The sequence below is a fragment of the Vigna radiata genome, chromosome 10, assembly GCF_000741045.1.
Source record: "Vigna radiata var. radiata cultivar VC1973A chromosome 10, Vradiata_ver6, whole genome shotgun sequence".
NCBI lineage: Eukaryota > Viridiplantae > Streptophyta > Magnoliopsida > Fabales > Fabaceae > Vigna > Vigna radiata.
In genome coordinates this window covers 5,569,272-5,588,321 of record NC_028360.1, presented here as the reverse complement: position 1 = coordinate 5,588,321, position 19,050 = coordinate 5,569,272, and the positions used below count along the sequence as shown (strand labels likewise).

The 19,050-nt window shown below is 35.0% G+C and overlaps 1 protein-coding gene across 1 annotated transcript; it reads left to right on the top strand.

The window, feature by feature from the left end:
- The first annotated feature begins 5,758 nt into the window (after positions 1-5,758).
- LOC111242618 (RING-H2 finger protein ATL47-like) lies at positions 5,759-7,301 on the top strand. The gene is made up of 2 exons (XM_022786838.1): positions 5,759-6,641; positions 7,075-7,301. The coding sequence occupies exons 1-2, from the start codon at positions 5,888-5,890 to the stop codon at positions 7,077-7,079; spliced, it is 759 nt and encodes a 252-aa protein (XP_022642559.1). The 5' UTR covers positions 5,759-5,887; the 3' UTR covers positions 7,080-7,301.
- The last annotated feature ends 11,749 nt before the right edge of the window (positions 7,302-19,050 follow it).

The following is a 19,050-nucleotide window of genomic DNA, read 5'->3' as shown; positions in this document are numbered from 1 at the left end:
TTGAACGTCAGAGATCGTTTCTCCAGGTTGCATTCTGAACATCTCATATTCCTGAATGAGAGTGTTCTTCCTAGCGTGTTTCACGTCCTCTGTTCCTTCATGAGTGACTCTGAGGACTTCCCACATTTCCTGTGTTGTCTTACACACTGAAATTCTATAAAACTCATCAAGTACAACAGTAGATGAAATTATATTGCGAGCTTTAATATCAAACTGGGCTCGTCTATTTTCTTTAGCAGTCCAATTAAAATAAGGTTTTTCTGTCTCTACACCATCAACAGAATTCATAGGAATATAAGGGCCATTTTGTACAGCTTCCCAGAGGCCTCTATCAACAGACCCCATAAAAAATTCCATTCTCACTTTCCAAAAAGCATAGTTATCACCAGTAAAGAATGGAGGAATGTTAATGGAAGCACCCTCAGCATATACAACGTTTTGATTATGACCGGCCATTTTCACAAATATTTTGAAAAACTATCAAAGCAAGCTCTGGTACCAATTGACGGTATCAGAGGGGGTATTTTTCAAAAAGTATAGCGTAGCGGAATTAAAACTCAGAGAGCGGAAAGCGTGTTCAGTCACGGTTAAAACGAGATTTGCCCTTTTTCAATCGTGTAGGCTTAGCATCCTGTGAAGACTGCTAGAATTTTCTGAGAGGCTTGGCATCCTGTGAAGATTGTTGGAATTGGACCTGTTGTGATACAGGGGGATAGTTCACTTTGAGGATTGTTTAAAGCGGTGTTGCAGATTGCAGAAGAGGGGACTCTTGCTGAAAGTCTAATTGTGTTGTTCACTTTGGGTTAGAGAGGAGATTTATATTTTTGACGTGGAGGTCTTCTATAAATTCCTTGTTGTAAAAACCGCAACCACTATAATGCATTTGCTTCCTGGGTTGGAAAGACAGTGGATGTAGGCATTGTTGGCCGAACCATAATAAAAATCTGGGTTTGCATTTCTCTATCCCTTATCTTTTACATTCCAATCGACTTTATTCTTTACGCAGTCAACCACGTAATTTTCGTTGCATACATATTCTGATCGCTTGCAATTCAAGAAATTTCAAAAAGCTTTATACTTTGATTTCAAAATTGCGAAAAGAAAGTGTTTTTGAAACAACACCAATTCAGCCCCCCCCCCCCCTCTTGGTGAAATAAAGAAGCCAACCTGTTAACAAAGATGTCAAGCAAATCTATCATGCAATGATACAAATTTCAACAATCTCACAATATTATCTCAATCAAGATATGCATAAACAATTTTGATCAGAGATAAATTGTAGATAATCAAGAAATAATCAATCAACAAAAGATAACCAAATTCCAGAATTGGAATTTATAACTCTGTTATGATCAGTCGATTAAATTATTTCCTCAGTCGAATACAGTGCTTCTAATGATGTTGGATTCCACTTGTACTTTCCAAAGCAATTTTGTCCTGCAAAACCTTTCAAAGATCTTTTGTAGATCAAGCATTTTAGTTATACAAGAAATGTAATCAATAAGAAGTCAATATGTAAAGATGTGTAATAAATCAAGCATAATCGACTTCACACATATCACAATCGAATCAATCAACAGATTTCAATCAAACAAATTAAAGTGGTTGAAATTGATTCAAACTATAATTCCATTTCCTTGTTAAAATGACATTACATTGATAGGATTAGAACAAGGAACAAAACATAATGGCATGCTAAGCCATTTACAAAACAAAATAAAAAGACTGATAGTTATCATGACTCTGATCGCACCGCTGAACAAACTAATCCCTTGTTACACATGAGAGTTTAGTGTTGCCTTCAGTTATTTCTTCTTCCGTTCCTTGACGTATTAAGAGGTCAACTTTTAAATCAAGCTGATCAAGCTTGTTCACAATATTCTGAAGTTGATTGGTAGCAAGTTGTATGCAATTGTTGCCAGAGAGTGCAACACTTCTTTGTTCAGGTGTGACAGAAGTACTTCCATACTGGTACAATAGATTTTCTTCACCTTTAAAGCAACATCCTCTCAAGGTTCTTGTTAGCCCAAAAGAAATCAGTGTATTCTGATTTATCATATTTGTACAGTTACATCTAGACTTCCTTTCACCTTTCAAGTTTACTCCTTGCTCTTCAAGAATCTTACTAACCAGTACTGCATAAGGTAAATAGTATGACCTATTCAATGCACTTTCAGTTATATGATCTTTCAGTACACTTACCCAATTAGTTGGAATGTCATTTTTAAGCACATATAGTAGAAAGATATCTTCGGTTGTCATCCTTGAATCAGGTAGTCTTCCAGGAAGAATTACAGAGGCCAATATGTGAGCCATTATCCTTTCTTCTACTTTAAGCCCTTCATGATCAAAGTTTCTTATGGCAAAACGATCGTCAGAAGATCTTAGCCACCCTTTGTAAATGTCTTTCTTTCTCAGTAAACCATTTTCTTGAGAGAGTAATAGATGTGTGGGTTCATTATCAGTTGTTAGACCAATCGTATCTAACCAGGTGTTGTCGTCAATCACAATGTCAACTCCTTTTACTCTGGAGTGAATGTTTCCACCTACCAGTTTCAAGTTGTGATAAAATACTTTCACAAGGTCAGGGTACCACCAGCCCTTCAGTTGAACCAAGGACGAAAGATCATGAGATTACAACCAACTCGGAAACATGAATCCTTCTCTTTCAAATAGATTTAGATCAATATACTTTAGAGTAGCTACAATCTTTATAGCTCCATGAGTAAATCTTTCTCGGACATCATCGTCACTTATCCATCCTAGAGGATTAGCTTCTCTTTTAGTAGTTAAGATGACATTAAATCGCTTTGTTGAAGAGGATGTCATTTTCAGAATATACGAGATTGTTCCACCTCAGAGTACACAAGGGTTTTGAGTACAACTTGTGTGATTTGAGACAGTTCTAGATAACAAATCTTTTTAGAGACACAGACTAGAAGCGTAACATGTAACCCCCAACAAAAAAAAAACAAATCCAAAAAAAAAGAGACCTAGTCGAATTCGTTAAACATAAATTGACTATTGTATGTCGCAAGAGATTTTAAAACAGAGTCTAACACATACAGAACACTTAGTCGAATAAACTAAAATAGTAGTCGACTAATCATCGTGAAAACGGTTTTTCAGACTCATTCAATCAATCAAACAATTAGACAATAAGCTCATGCAATCAAACAACAATAATCAATCAGTTTAAGCATAATTCAGCAGATTGATGCAATTTTACCCGTTATAGATACTCAAGATTTTGATTTTTCCAAAGTGATTCATCCTTGAGTTCATACTACTACACCTGCTATATATCCTGCAAAACAGTTCAAGTTTTGGTTGCTGGTACCCATTTAACTTTAGGTCCAAGATTGTCAGTCTTTGTCACTTGTTCCTTTGGTCTCATACGTATTGTGACCAACACAATTACAATAGAAACATGCATTTTTAGCAGGTTTACTTAAATCAATAAATCTCTTAGTATTGGTTCTGTTAGATTGAGCTTTATATCCTATTCCTTACCTGTATATAGCTCTGCCAGAGGATTTCAGTACAGCTTTTAAGTTGTCTCTACCTTATGTAAACTTAGCTAGAGTACTAGTCAAGTAATTTATCTTTTCAATATGAGTAGGACAATTTTAACATGGTTTTTCAACTGTAACAATTTCAATTTTAATTTCCTTAGCAAATAATAAAGCATCATTCAACTCTTTTTCTAATCTTTCATTTTCAGAAACAAGGTTATCAATTTTATATTCATAATCTCTCATTTCAGAGTTCAGTCGATTAACCGTGTACTGTAGTCACATTGCTTCAACATGTAGTTCTTGAAATGCATCTTGCAGCAAATCATATCTGATTTCCACTGGTTCATTTGTGATGTCTGCACCACTGTCGTAGTCGTCCCATGTTACTCCAGTCATATAACACGTGTTAGATTCTTTCTCTTGGTCAGCATCTTCATCACTTGTATTTGTATTGAATTCTGAACTCGTGTGTTGTTTGGATTTCATTTTAGGTTTTAAGTGTATTTGAGTTGTAAGTGCTAAAATGTGTAATCTGTGAAACTACCTATGAACTGAATTGGTTGAATCTAGTTGTTGTAATTGGTAAGGTTGGGAGTGCTTGGGGTGAGAAATCTGTTGTAAGCATTGATCAGATAGAAAGTAAGTGAATTGGCAGCGTTTTAAGTCATCTAGAGGAAGTGAGGTAGTGAATTTGAGAGTTAGGGGGTTAAGGGCTCTAGGGGTGTTTGAAGTTGGGAAAAATGAATATAAATGGTAGGAGGAGTAAGAGTTGCATAATTCTGTAGAATTTTTGTTTTGTAGATTATGCAGACTCGTTGAGCGAATGGTTTCGCACAACGAGTCCTCACAGAGAGGTGCTCTCTGTTTGGTCATTCGCACAGCAAGTTGGTGCGTTGTGCGAGTGACTGGAGGGTGTTGCTCTTTGTTTGATGATTCGCCTAGCGAATCTGGGCGTTATGCGACTGGTGGTGGCCTGGAGCCACTGCTAGTTTAATTCAAATGGCGAGTTGTGCACATAGCGAGAGGTTTAAGGGGTTGGTCTCTGTCTGGGATCTCGCAAAGTGACCTGGGTGTGCTATGCGAGAGGCTTGAGGTCTGGTACCTTTGCGAGTTAATTCGCAAGGCGAATTGTGATGCTAGGCGAGCCACTTCTGGTTTCGCCCTGCAAACAGGGTGTGTTGAGCGAATCTTCTGAGTCTAATATATTCTTTGGTTCTTTGTTTGGTTTGAATTGAGTGCAGTGTTGATTGAGATGCAAGATTGATTGATATTATTTTTCTAATTAAATGTATATGATTCAAAGTGGTAAGTGCAAGCTTCAAAGTATAGAATCTCTTGGTGAGATTCCTAGTTGCTTAGAATGAATGGTAGGAGCTCAGTCTTGGAGGTTATCCTCAAACTCCAATGGTCAATCATTCTCAAGTAGAGAGGATTGAACCATGTTGTGAGGAGTAACAGGAGGTCTTAGTCTTGGGGGCTTCGAGTATGCTCAAGGCCTAGAACAGATTAATCTCGTGAGTGTGGTATTGTGAAATCCATTGGTAACGACTTTGCAAAGTAGTAGAGGCCACTATGAGTGCATGACCCGCCATAGCTCGACAATCATTCTAAGTCCGGACGAGTCAAGTCTAGAATATGACATGTTAAGATGTGTGAAATTATTCTACTTTGTTTGAGTTGAACTTTGTATGTTATATTCTATTGTAATTGTATTGTCTTTGTATGTTGTTCTTGTGGTGCTTTCTTTTGCTATGATCACTCATTTAGATGTGAGCAGAGGTAGATGAGGTGCCTTTGAAGTAGGCCTTGGAGGGTGACGACACTGCTATCTAGTTTTAATTAGATTATCCATTTTGTTTTGTATAGCTTTTGAAATACTCTTTTATACATAAAATTTTAAATTTATAACCATTTTTTATGACCATAAACTTATTACTTTATCTGCAAATCTTTAACTATTCTATAATAATATTATAAACATGACTTCTATTTTATATAGTTTCTCTATATAATTTGAGATTTTACAATAAGCATACTTTATTATACTTAAACATATTTAATCAAGAATTCATAAAGTCTCATTTAAATTTTTTAGTATTTTCTTCTGTCAGAAAAATTTAATTTTATTAATTAAAATTTTATATTTATTTATTTTATTAAATTTAAGCACTAAAATACATATTGGAACAAAAATAAATTTCAAAGTTTGAATACAAAATATATTTAACTTTATTTTTTAATATATACAGGAAAAAAACTGCCCATTTACCATTTACCATTTAGTAAAAAGAAACTATAAAAGATACTGCTACCTTGCTTACTTTTCTATATGTCAATCAAACTTTCCATATCGTATCAGGAAAAAGAAAATGTCGACAGTGCATCATTACTACAGTGTGATGAGGGTGAATGATGAACACACCACAGTTCTGCCGGGTGATTATTTCAACTTCGAAGTCAAAGTTAGATTCCACTCAGCGGATACATTCCCAGCGGGATTACAGCATCATTTTTCTCCAGCATCAATACCCGCCCAAGATTTCTTCCAACAGGGTCCAACCTTCTTACACACAGTGTTGTCACTTTCACCCTTCACAATAGAATGTGTGGATGAAATAGCAGAAGGGGTTCTTTCTAATGTTCAAGCCTTGTTTCGAGTTGATAGCGTTTCTTCTTTTATTTCTCTGGAACCCCAGGAATCTCAACACCGAGTCATCCCGTTAACTGTGACTGTTATAATATTGAACTTTGTTGCAGCTAGTGAAGAGTTCACGCAGAGGTCTAGAAGGAGTCAGAGGGTGAGTTTAAGAAGGAGTCCGAGGCTGGGTACAAGAAGGAGTGAGAGACTGAGTTCGAGAACGAGTCAGAGGCAAAGTTCTAGACTGAATCAGAGGCAGAGTTCTGAAGTGAATTATGGTTCCGATGATGAAATCCTAATAAATAGATTTTTGAAGTGTACTGTTATTAGAGAATGTGAAGATTGTTGTATCTGCTTGGAAGAGATGAACGTGAATGCTGAGGGCTACACGTTGCCATGCCAACATCTCTTTCATCTTCCATGTATTCTCACATGGCTCAAAACCAGTCATGTATGTCCTTTGTGTCGTCACACTTTGCCAACAGGTGAAAACTAGGTCAAAAATGTTAGATATATGATTCAAAAATTTTATTCAGTTCTTTTAAATTTGTGTAATGTTGTATCTGTGGTTTTTGCACCGCAGTACATTCTTGTTTATTCAATTAAGTTGTTTATTTTGGTTCATATGGGTATCCGAGTTTTCAAATTGATTAATGTTGAGTATAATATGAAATCTGTTTATTTCAAATTGATTAATGTTGAGTATGATATGAAATTTGTTTATTTAATATGTTAAAAGTAAGATTTATGTAGAAAAGATATAAAAAACAAGGTTATGGAAAGGATAATGATGTGAAATTAGAGTGACTAGAGTTTTGATGTGAGGAAATGATGTTTGAGTGGAATTCAAATGGTGAGAAAAGTTACTGAAGAGAGAGGAGAAACTGACATTATAGCTGGCTATACATTGTTGTCTAGGATAAAGAAGGGGACAGAGGCGCGTGCTGAGACATGCCCAGTAAGGTTACATGCATCAAGACGCGTGTGTCGTATGCTTACATGCATGATGCCACGTGTGATATGGTGGTGGTATTACTGCTTTTTCCCTCAGTTTTATCGAAAGCTTCCCTTCTCTACTGTTTTTTCCTGTTTTCATCGAATAATTAGCTTATTTATTTCACTTGTTAATACATATGTGATAAAGATATTTGATTTGTAAACTTTTTCTCAAATTAGCTTATTTATTTCACTTGTTAATACATATGTGATAAAAATATTTGATTTGTAAACTTTTTTTCAATTTCTAATTCAGATTTCAATTGGCCATGAAATATAATCTGCTTTAATGGTAGTATTTATATCACTTTTCATTCTTGAAAAAATATTGACAGTCGTTTTTTTTTTATCTATATTTCATTCAATAATTATCTTATTTTATAGAGGAATGAAAGTATTAAAGTATGGGATCATAAGTATGCCATATTGGAATTGTGAAACATAAATGAAATTATTATGATGGGATTGGGAACATAAATGAAATTATTATGATAAACATATATGAGATTATTATAATGATATTGAAAACATAAATGAAATTATTATGATGACATTGGAAAACATCAAATAAAAATGTTGTGATATAAGTCTCAATATCTTTATTTTCCATCTCATTTGCTTTCAGAAAAAAAAAATATTTTAATTTTAGGTTTTTATTACAAAAATATAATTGTGCTTTTATGTTATTCTTGTTATTAAAATCAGAATAATAGAAATAAAGTAAATATTTTGTAATATTTTAATTTTTTTTCTATCAAAACTTTCAATTGAGGGCTATTGTTTGAGATGGTGATATCAAAATTAGAGCTTGATAAAAATAACTAAACTGTACTGATTGTATTATATTATATTAAAATAAACTTATTCATTTTTACTATAATTTAAATATACTGGTTTAGTTTTTAAAAACTGAATTTAAGAAATATTTGGTTCAGCTAATTATAGTTAACTGTACTGTGTTTTAAGCCTTTTCTTCTCATGCATCACTGATTCGATATATTTTTCATATCATAGGGACTAAAGGTTGACATTTTTAAAAGCGGGCACTAAACTGAACATCAGATCTTAATTTAGGGACCAAAAACGGTTTAAACCTATAATTAATAACTCTTACTTCAGTGATATAATTTTCCATGACATAATTAATTATTATTATTCTCTAATTATTTTTCTATCTATTTCTCCACACATTAAAATTTTAAAGTCATTATTTCAAAATTATTTATTTTTAAAAGTTTTATTATTTCATCGTTATCTTTCATATACAGATAAAATATTTGTTTATGTTATTTATAATAACAAAAAAGTTCACATCAAGAATAAATAAGAATAATATTAATTATATATTAATAATAAAGTTATTAAATAAAATTTTAATTTAAATTAAATTAAATATTACTAGGTGTTAATATTTATTTTATATTTATAATAAAATTCTCATACATTCCTCTAAAGACCAATGAAAAAAAAGAAAACAAAATAGCCTAATAAGAAAAAAATTGTATGGCTTAAGTGACTTTTTAAGTTTTTTAGAAAACAATTTTGAAAAAAACGTCATTTGTTTGAACAAAAATAAAATTAAAAAAAAACATAGTTTTGATATTTATTCATGAGTGGAAATTTTAAGTTTAAGTGAAAATATAAAAATTTAGTTTATAAAATTAGTGCACTTTATAATTCAATTAGTATAGTTTAGTTTAGCTTATATTGTAGTTTAGTACAATTTAGTATATTTTAGCTCAGTTAGTAGTTCAGTTCAATTTATATTGTAGTTTAGTACAATTTAGTATATTACAGTTCAATTCAGTTTGATAAAACAAAAAACAATTCAGTTCAGTTTCTCTAAACTATTTTACAGTTCAGTTCAGTTTAAACAAACTAGTTTTTAGTTCAGTACAATTTATAGTAGTTCAGTGCAGTGCAGTTCCATTTGCCCACCCCTATACACATGTGTAAATATTTAGTATCTAGCTCATTTTAGATTATAATATATTTCAGGTATAGGGTCAATTAACATCAAACACTTTTACAATTTTCTCTCCAAAGTCGTTTGGGTAATTGTATCTTCACTTTGTCTTTGTCTTCACTCCAACCGATTGCGGGTGTACTTGCCAAAGGTACTCTGATACTTAAGTCAACAAAAAATTCGTACGAGGGTGAGAGTAATACTCTTAAATGCACAATAAATGCGAACAACTATCTCTTACATTTTACCTTTATTTATTGTTTTTTAGATAAAGTTGAGATTAGTGAAACCTTGATTTCGGTCCAGCCCAATACTCCTAATCAATACTTACACTAATCTTTGCTCTGAGAAGATTGATCATCAAGTTAGGTCGTCTGGTCTTGCTTGTGACCGTCCAGTCTAATTTGTCGCGGTTTTGTTTTGCTCCCAGTATCTTATGTCTTTAGGCCACCCAACCGCTCCCTATCCTCCAGGGTCGTCTGACCCTACTGTACATAGGTCCCCTGAGCCCTAGACAACAGTAGTTGGCGTTGGGATTTGTCATTAGTGTGTCCATCGGTGTAGTTCGCTATAATTTGGAAGGGTCGCCCAGCGTGTTTTGAATGGGGAATTTGGCGGGAAGACACGTGTCGCGTGTTCGTGCCGCCTTCTTCTCGAGTAGTGGTAAGATCGTGGCTAACTTCAACGGTAGCGACGGGCTGACAATTTCTAAAATTTTCTATACATAGGGTGGTGGGTGCCCCGTCACTTTCACTATTCTCCTTCTTTTTGCTTTGCATACTGTCTAGTTTTCTTTTCGCATTCTTTTTTCTAAGGTAATAATAATGAGCATTGTGCATCTTTTCTTATTTGAGGAGTCATCGGGTAAAGGCGGCAGGGATCCGGCGGGTAGGGGCGGTCAACGTTCATCTCAAAGCTCTGTGTTGTGTTCGTACTTCGAGACAACCGAGTGGGAAACTAGCCTATAGCCTCAGTCCCCCCCTAGTATGGAGAAAGGGCTATCAATGGGAGAGCCATCGGCCTTCATGTTGGGGGGTCGATATTGATGACGAGGAGAGGCTCCTGCTAGTGGCTACTCGGTCATTGGTGGCTATGGGTGGGCGTCTCACGACCGGTCGTGCATTGTGCAGTGCGTAGAGGATGCGCGTTTGATTAAGCTCGTCGTTTGTAAGAAGAACGAACGAGTCTATCATGGAAAGGGGTTGAGTACCAAAGATTTTTTCTTCTTTTTTGCTTACCTTATTTTCTAGATGTTTGTTTCAATCAGGCGTATTACGCTAGCTCAATAATGCACCCACTCAGCTTCACCCGAACGGGTGGGCTTGCATGCAAGCCTTCATAGTGGTTTGCTCCACCTTGGGGATAACTCCAATTATTCCCATTTTCTTACATTATTATAGCGTCTCACCACTCGTCAAACGAGGATGAGTGTCCCTAGGGATGGCAATAAAACTCGTACTCGTGGGTATCCGCAGGCAAAATCCGTTGCGAGTATTTAGTATCTGTGGGCAAGAGGTACCCGCGGGTAGTGGGTAACGGGTAATTTAATATCCGCTCATTAACGGGTCGGGTAAGAATACCACACTATTCGTACCCGTGGGTATCCGCTACCCGTTTAAAAAACGAAATTCCAATTTTACTCATTACTTTTTTATGAAATTAGAAAATAAGTTAAAATATTTGCTTTTAATTTTTCCTCTTTTACGGTGTAGAGGAAGTAAAGGGTCCCTTCTTCTTATTTCTTCTTCTCTCTCAAACTTCCTTCCCTTCTTCTTTCTTCTTCTTTCTTCTTCTTTCTCAAACTTCCTTTCCCTTCTTCTTTCCGCCACCTACCAACAACAAGAATCAATGTCCCCAACAACGCCGCAAGGACTTCAGTTGCCTCTGTCACAGCATTTACAGCTTCTTCTTCCACCATTCACGGCTCCGCCCGCGGCCAACGGTGGAGACAGCCAACAGCAGGTGATCCCGTTCGTAGAGCTTGAGAGGCTGAACCGCATCGGGAGCAGCAACGAGAGGCAGATCTGAGATGCTTTAGTGCAGATCTAAGATCCTTTAATGCAGATCTAAGAACCTTTGGTGTAAATCTGAGATCCTTAAGTGCAAGTATGAGATATTTTGGTGCAGATCTGAAATATTTTGGTATAGATCTGAGTTTTGAAGTGAATATCTAGGGTTTATAAGTTTTGAGAAAAAAAGGATATGGAGTTTGAGTCAGAACTTGGGCTTGGATAATAATACAGACTGCTAATGGGTATCCAACGGATATCCGCGGATTGGAAAAAACCCGTGGGTTTTTTTTTATGCGGATATCCAGCAAGTAGCGGGGCGGGTAACGAGTGTTGGAAAACAGGTAGGCTTCGTTTCAACACCAAGAGGGGGGTGAACTGGTGAGGTTTCAAAATCAGAGTCTTTTTAAAATCTTTTTCACAAAGTATAAACTTTTTCAAAGTTTCTTGAGTCACAAGGATTGAAAACTTCAAGTGCAGCAGAAAATGCTAAGTTGACTATGAAAGTAGTAAAGTTGACTTAATGAAAAGAAGAACGGGTAGAGAATTCAAACACAGGCTTTTATACTGGTTCAGCCTTAATGCCTACATCCAGTGTCCTTCCACAATCGGGAAGCAAATGTAATATAATGGTCAACGTTTTTACAACAAGGATTTTATAGAGACCTTCACGTCAAAAATATAAACCACCTCTCTAACCCTCTAACCAAAATATAGGCAATACACACAACAAAGATTTGCAGCAAGATATCCCCTCTTCTGCAATCTTTAACCCACTTTGAACAATATTCAAAGTGTCCAGACTCCGCAAGTCAACCCCCTGTAATCACAACAGGAACACCACAACAATCTTTACACAGATTGATAGAAATCTTGATCAGTAGATGAGCACCACAATGTGCAGGGTATGATAAGCCAGTAAGCACAAAAATCTTTCTCCTTCAAAGAACCTCTTCAAAGATAGATCACCACGGTCTTCTTGATGAATTCTTCAGCAAATTCTCAGAGATCACACTCTGTAAATCACAAATGAAAGTGTTAGAATTTCCAAAGCCTCTATGATCAACTTAGGCACGTTTATTTATAGTTTTCTATAAATCAGACGCTCCTGTAGTCGACTAAGCTACTAATAGGGTTGATTGTCCTCATACAGTTATAACAGTTAAGTCACCTAGTAGTGTTACCAATAAGGAGTATTGGTAAGTCTTGAAGAAAATTGTTTTGATGATGTTGAAAGAAGTTTTATTTGAAAAAGATAGTAGAATTATTTAAAAGCAATTTGTAGAAATTAAATGTAGTAGGAAAGTCTTAAAAACTTTGTAAAACTTGTATTTTTACTAAAATAATCGATTACGGAAAAGCAATAATCGATTATCACAAGTCCTTTAGGAATAATCGATTATCATTTCATATAATCGATTATTACATTTTGAAAAACCTGTAACGGACTTGAATAATCGATTATCACTTACAATAATCGATTATTTGTGTCAGTTGGAACATGACTTTTGATATTCAGAGCAGATGGCTATATATTTAGGTTCTGAGAAATTCAAAAGAACGTTGCTGAACAAAGAGAGTTCTTGCGAATACTATTTGTCAGAGGAAGTTCTCAAAAGCTATAGTTCAGGTTCCCTTGCTTGGTCTCGTGAATAGGAGAAGCTCGCGTTTCGTGTGTCCATAGTCGAGGCGGTTCTCTTCGAGTTAGCAAGGTGCTCTGCCTGGTCTCGTGAATAGGAGAAGCTTGCGTATCATTTGTCGATTGTCAGAGCGGTTCTCTTCGAGTTGGCAGAGTGTTCATCTTCCGGTTCGTTCATCGAAGGAAGGTTTACTTTATCAGTTTTATTCACTATATTTGTAATCTGTGAAACTCATTTTTAGTGGAACTGTTAATCACTATTTATAGTGATTAACGACTGGACGTAGATTCTTTTGAATCGAACCAGTATAAAAATTACTCGTGTGATTTTTCTATTCCCTACATTGTTTACTTTTTACGCATATCAAATGTTCGATAAATTGTCTCTTAGAATATTTATTTTATAAACTGGCCATTTTAATATAAAGTGACCGAACACGTTTTCCGCTTACTAAAGTTTTATTCCGTTGCGTTATACTCTGTCTGGTACCGATCAACAATTGGTATTAGAGCTTGCTTTGATAGGTTTTAAAAATTTGCAAAAATGGTCGGTCATCAAAATCAAAATCTTGTATATGCTGAGGGTGCTTCTATTAACAGACTACCGCTTTTTACTGGTGATAACTATGCGTTCTGGAAAGTCAGAATGGACATTTTTATGGTGTCTGTTGACATAGGCATCTGGGAAGCTGTACAAAATGGTCCTTTTATTCCTAAGAGCACAGTTAATGGTGTAGAGGTAGAAAAACCATACTTTAATTGGACTGTTGAAGAAAATAGACGAGCTCAGTTTGATATTAAAGCTCATAATATTATTTCATCTGCTGTTGTACTTGATGAATTTTATAGAATTTCAGTGTGTAAGACAACACAAGAAATGTGGGAAGTCCTCAGAGTCACACATGAAGGAACAAAGGACGTGAAACGTGCAAGGAAGAACACTCTCATTCAGGAGTATGAGATGTTCAGAATGCAACCTGGAGAAACAATTTCTGATGTCCAAAAGCGCTTCACTCACATAGTGAACCACTTGACTGAGTTGGGTAAGACCTTTGATACTGATGAATTAAATGTTAAAATTCTAAAATCATTGGACAGGTCTTGGCAACCAAAGGTGACTACCATCTCGAAGTCACAAAATCTCTCTCAAATGACGATGCCAAATCTGTTTGGAAAGCTTCGTGAGCACGAGCTTGAGTTGAAGAGATTAACTGCTGAAGAAGATCAAGGCAAAAGGAAGACACTAGCCTTCAAGTCTGAGATCTTTAAAGGCAAAAGTTCAAAAACTTTTGAAGATGATGATTCTGATGATGAGGAGAACATGAGCCTCATGATAAAGAAATTTGCCAAGTTTATGAAGGCAAAAGGAAAGGACAAATTCCGCAAAGAAATGAGAGAAAATCAAGAATCTCCTTCAAGTATAAAATGCTATGGATGTGGAGAAAGAGGACACATGAAAACTGAATGTCCAAAGAACAAGAAAAGTGAAGAAAAGAAAGAAAGAAAGTTTCAAAAGAAAAAGAAAGCTTACATAGCATGGGAAGACAATGCATCTAGCTCAACAAGCTCAAGTGATCCAGATGAAGAAGCAAATATTTGTCTAATGGCTGACTCAGAAGATACTGGAAGCCGAGTAAGTGATTCTAGCTTTGAATCTAGTGAGTTAGACTTGCAAAAAGCTTTCTTTGAATTAATGAATGAATATGAAAAACTTGATGCTGCACATAAAAAGCTTAAGAAAGAGCATAATGAATTGAAATTGAAGTATGACAAATTTCTTGATGGTGAAGTTGTTTTAAGAAATAAAGTTAGCACTTTAGAAACAAAATTGTCTGATGCAAATGCTACTGTTGAACCTGTTGAATGTTTGTCTTGTAAGAGTCATATTTTTGATATTGACATACTTGAAAACCTACTTTCAAAGGCAACTAAGAAAAATTTGCATGTGAAAACTAACTTTAAAACAAGCAATAATATTAGAAATAGGAACTTGCATCAAAATAAAAATTCTAAGACTAGAAGAACTCGTAGAATTTGGGTTGCAAAAGGGACTTTTGTTAAAAATAAAGTGATGATGTTTGTTGTTTTTACTGTATGAAGCATGGACATACATACATCAAACAAATGCAACATTAAACTTTTTGGTGTTCCAAATGGTAAATATGCATGGGTTAAAGTTGTGAAATGATTTATTTTTGCATGAATTAAACCCAAGGACCCATAATTAGATTGGGGACCTAAAATTCTTGCTAAACTATTTTTTAGGAACCTACTAAGTCAAAGAAGTCATTGTGGTATCTTGACAGTGGATGTTCAAGACACATGACCGGTGACAAGAAAATGTTTATCTCTTTTGAGAAGAAAAAGCAAGGATTTGTAACATATGCGGATAACAACAAAGGTAGAATCATGGGTACCAGAGACATTAGAGGAGGAAACACATTGACTATAAGAGATGTCTTTGTTGAAGGCCTCAAGCATAACCTCCTAAGCATTAATCAATTATGTGACAAAGGTCTCAAGGTAACATTTGAAAGTGATAAATGCATTGTTTATCTTAAAGATTCTACTGATATTGCTTTGCAAGGTGTTAGGCATAACAACATATATTTGATTGATATTGAAAGTGCATCTAGTCATAGTATAACATGCTTAGTTGCTAAAGAAGAAAATCCTTGGCTATGGCATAAAAGAGCTGCACATATTCATATGCAACATTTGAATAAATTAATTTTTAAAGATCTTGTGATTGGTTTGCCTAAACCGAAATTTGAGAAAGATAAATTATGCACTGCATGTCAAAAAGGTAAACAAACCAAATCTTCATTTTCATCNAAAAGCATGATTTCAACATCAAAACCTTTAGAACTTTTGCATATGGACTTGTTTGGTCCATCTAGAATTAAAAGTTTTGATGGAAATTACTATGCTCTTGTAATTGTTGATGATTACACTAGATTCACTTGGACCTTCTTTTTAACTTTGAAAAGTGAAGCTTTCAAAGCCTTTAAATCTTTTGCTAAACGTATTCAAAATGAAAAAGATTTGAAAATCAAAACATTGAGAAGTGATCACGGTGGTGAATTTGAAAATGAATCTTTTGAAAAATTTTGTGAAGAATATGACATAACACATAACTTTTCTGCAGCTAGAACTCCTCAACAAAATGGTGTTGTTGAAAGGAAAAATAGATCATTAGAAGAATTAACTAGAACGCTTATGAATGAATCTAATGTGCCAAAATATTTTTGGATTGATGCAGTTAGTACTGCTTGTTATGTGTTAAACAGAATGCTTATTAGGCCAATTCTAAAATTAACTCCATATGAAGTGTTAAATGGTAGAAAACCAAATGTATCTCATTTGAAAATTTTTGGATGCAAATGCTTTGTCTTGAATAATGGTAAAGACAATTTTGGCAAATTTGATGCAAAATCTGATGAAGCAATTTTCCTAGGATACTCTTTGACTAGTAAAGCATATAGAGTATTCAATAGAAGAACTTTGATAATTGAAGAATCAATGCATGTTGTTTTTTATGAGATTGTTAACCTTGAGGAAAATCCTCTTGAGTCAAATAAACCTATTGCAGGTAATGAAGACTATTTGAGGGAAGCTCTTGAAGAGATGTATCTAAATGAGAACTATCCTCCAGAACTTCAACAAACACCTCAAGTTGTTGATCCTAAAAGTTATCAACAACAAAGAGGACTCTCCCTGGACAACATCATTGGAGATATTTCAAAAGGGGTAACTACTAAACATAATCTTAATAATTTTTGTCTAACTGTAGCTTTTGTGTCTCAGCTAGAACCCAAGAACATAAAGGAAGCTCTTCAAGATGATAAATGGTGCGTTGCTATGCAAGAAGAGCTAAATCAATTTGAAAGGAATGAAGTCTGGGAACTTATTTTGAAACAAGATGATTATCAAGTCATAGGAACAAAATGGGTATTTAGGAACAAGCTTGATGAGGATGGAAACATCACAAAGAACAAAGCAAGGCTAGTTGCAAAGGGCTACTGTCAAGAGGAAGGTATAGATTATGATGAAACATATGCACGAGTGGCCAGGTTAGAAGCAATTAGATTATTACTTGCATATGCATCTTTGATGAAATTTAAATTGTATCAAATGGATGTGAAAAGTGCGTTTTTGAATGGTTTTATAAAAGAAGAGGTATATGTTAGTCAACCTCCTGGTTTTGAGGATTTCAAATATCCTGATCATGTTTATAAGTTGAAATATGGTCTTAAACAGACACCTAGGTCTTGGTATGAAAGATTTAGTACCTTCTTAATCGATAATGATTTTTCTAGAGGTAAGGTTGATTCAACCTTATTCATAAAGAAAGTAGGAAAACACATCTTGATTGTGCAAGTTTACGTAGATGATATTATATTTGGGTCAATTGATGACTCTTTGTGTGAGGAATTTGCAAAAATAATGCAAGGTGAGTTTGAGATGTCTATGATGGGAGAGCTGAATTTCTTTTTAGGACTACAAATAAAGCAAATGAATGGAGGTACTTTTATCTCTCAAACAAAATATTGTAGGGAAATTCTTAAGAAATTTGGCATGGATACTTGCAAAGAAGCTGGTACACCTATGGCAACCTCTTGCTATTTAGATAAGGATGAATCTGGAAAAGGAGTAAATGAAACTATGTTTAGAGGTATGATAGGATCTTTGTTGTACCTAACCGCTAGTAGACCAGATATTATGCAAAGTGTATGTGTGTGCTAGGTACCAAGCCAATCCTAAAGAATCTCATTTGACTGCTATCAAGAGAATCTTAAAATACCTAAAAGGAACCACTTCTTTTGGACTTTGGTATCCCTCTAATGCTACACCTAGTTTAATAGGTTATTCTGATGCAGATTATGGTGGTTGTAAAATTGATAGGAAGAGTACTAGTGGAACTTGTCATTTTCTTGGTTGTTCTTTGGTGTCCTGGCACTCAAAGAAACAAGCGTGTGTAGCTTTGTCAATCACTGAAGCTGAATATATTGCTGCTGGCAATTGTTGTGCCCAAATTCTGTGGATGAAACAGCAACTGGAAGACTTTGATATCTTCCTTAATAATATTCCATTAAAATGTGATAATACTAGTGCTATAAATCTGACTAAAAACCCCACAATGCATTCAAGAACTAAGCACATTGAGATTAGACATCATTTCTTAAGAGACCATATTCAAAAGGGGGATTGCCAAATTGAATATGTTGATACATTACATCAATTAGCTGATATTTTCACCAAGGCACTACCTAAGGATAGATTTTATGAGCTTAGAAGAGAGCTAGGAGTATTAGATATATCTTAGGATCAAAATTTATGATTTTTCTTGAATTTTCGCAAGTTTAGCGATTTTAATTGACTATCACAAGGTAATAATCGATTATTTTTGGTCTTCAGGTATATCTCAATCATCAATAATCGATTATCGCCTAAGCATAATCGATTATTCAACATCAAAACTCAAAATCTGGAAATTATGAGCAGATAATCGATTATCATCAGGCATAATTGATTATCATGCAATTTCTGGGCAGTGATTCATGAGCAGATAATCGATTATCTCGAGCCATAAGCGATTATCACGCTTACAGTTTCAAAAATAGAGCAGTTGGAGCGTCCCATACCGGTTATAAACGGCCATAAACGGCTAGTTCTTCCATTTTTCTTATAAATAGCCCCCCATAATCGATTATTTGTCACTTCTTTGCACTTAGAAACTGCTGAAATGAAATCTAGAGCTAAAATCCTCTCCATTTCTCTTCACTTTCTCAAAGTCTCACTACCTTAAACTTCCTCCATGGCTGATTCAAGAAGACATCGCCGCAGAATTGCTGGAGCGTCCTCTTCTTCTCAATCACGTCCTACAACCATAGATGGATGGATTTCGGATCCAGAAAAACATGCGCATTTTGTGAATTCATGGCAAGAAAGGAGAATCATGGCGATAAAGTTTATTCGTCTTGATTTTTATCGCTTCTATGGATTTCAATTTCCAAATCTCTTTGCTGGTCAAGGTCTCACACATTTGGTGGAGCAAAAAGGTTGTATTTATCGTGATCTCATAATAGTTTTCTACTTCAACTTGAGATATCGTGATGGGATCATATCCACTAAAGTAAAGGGAGTCCACATAATTTTGGATGATGATGTGTGGACAAATGTCGCCCAACTTACCATCTGGGATGATGCTGTGAAGGTTCATTATGGAATTTCTGACTTCAACCGACTGATGGTCTTTCAATCCTTCTTGCACCATCCTGAAC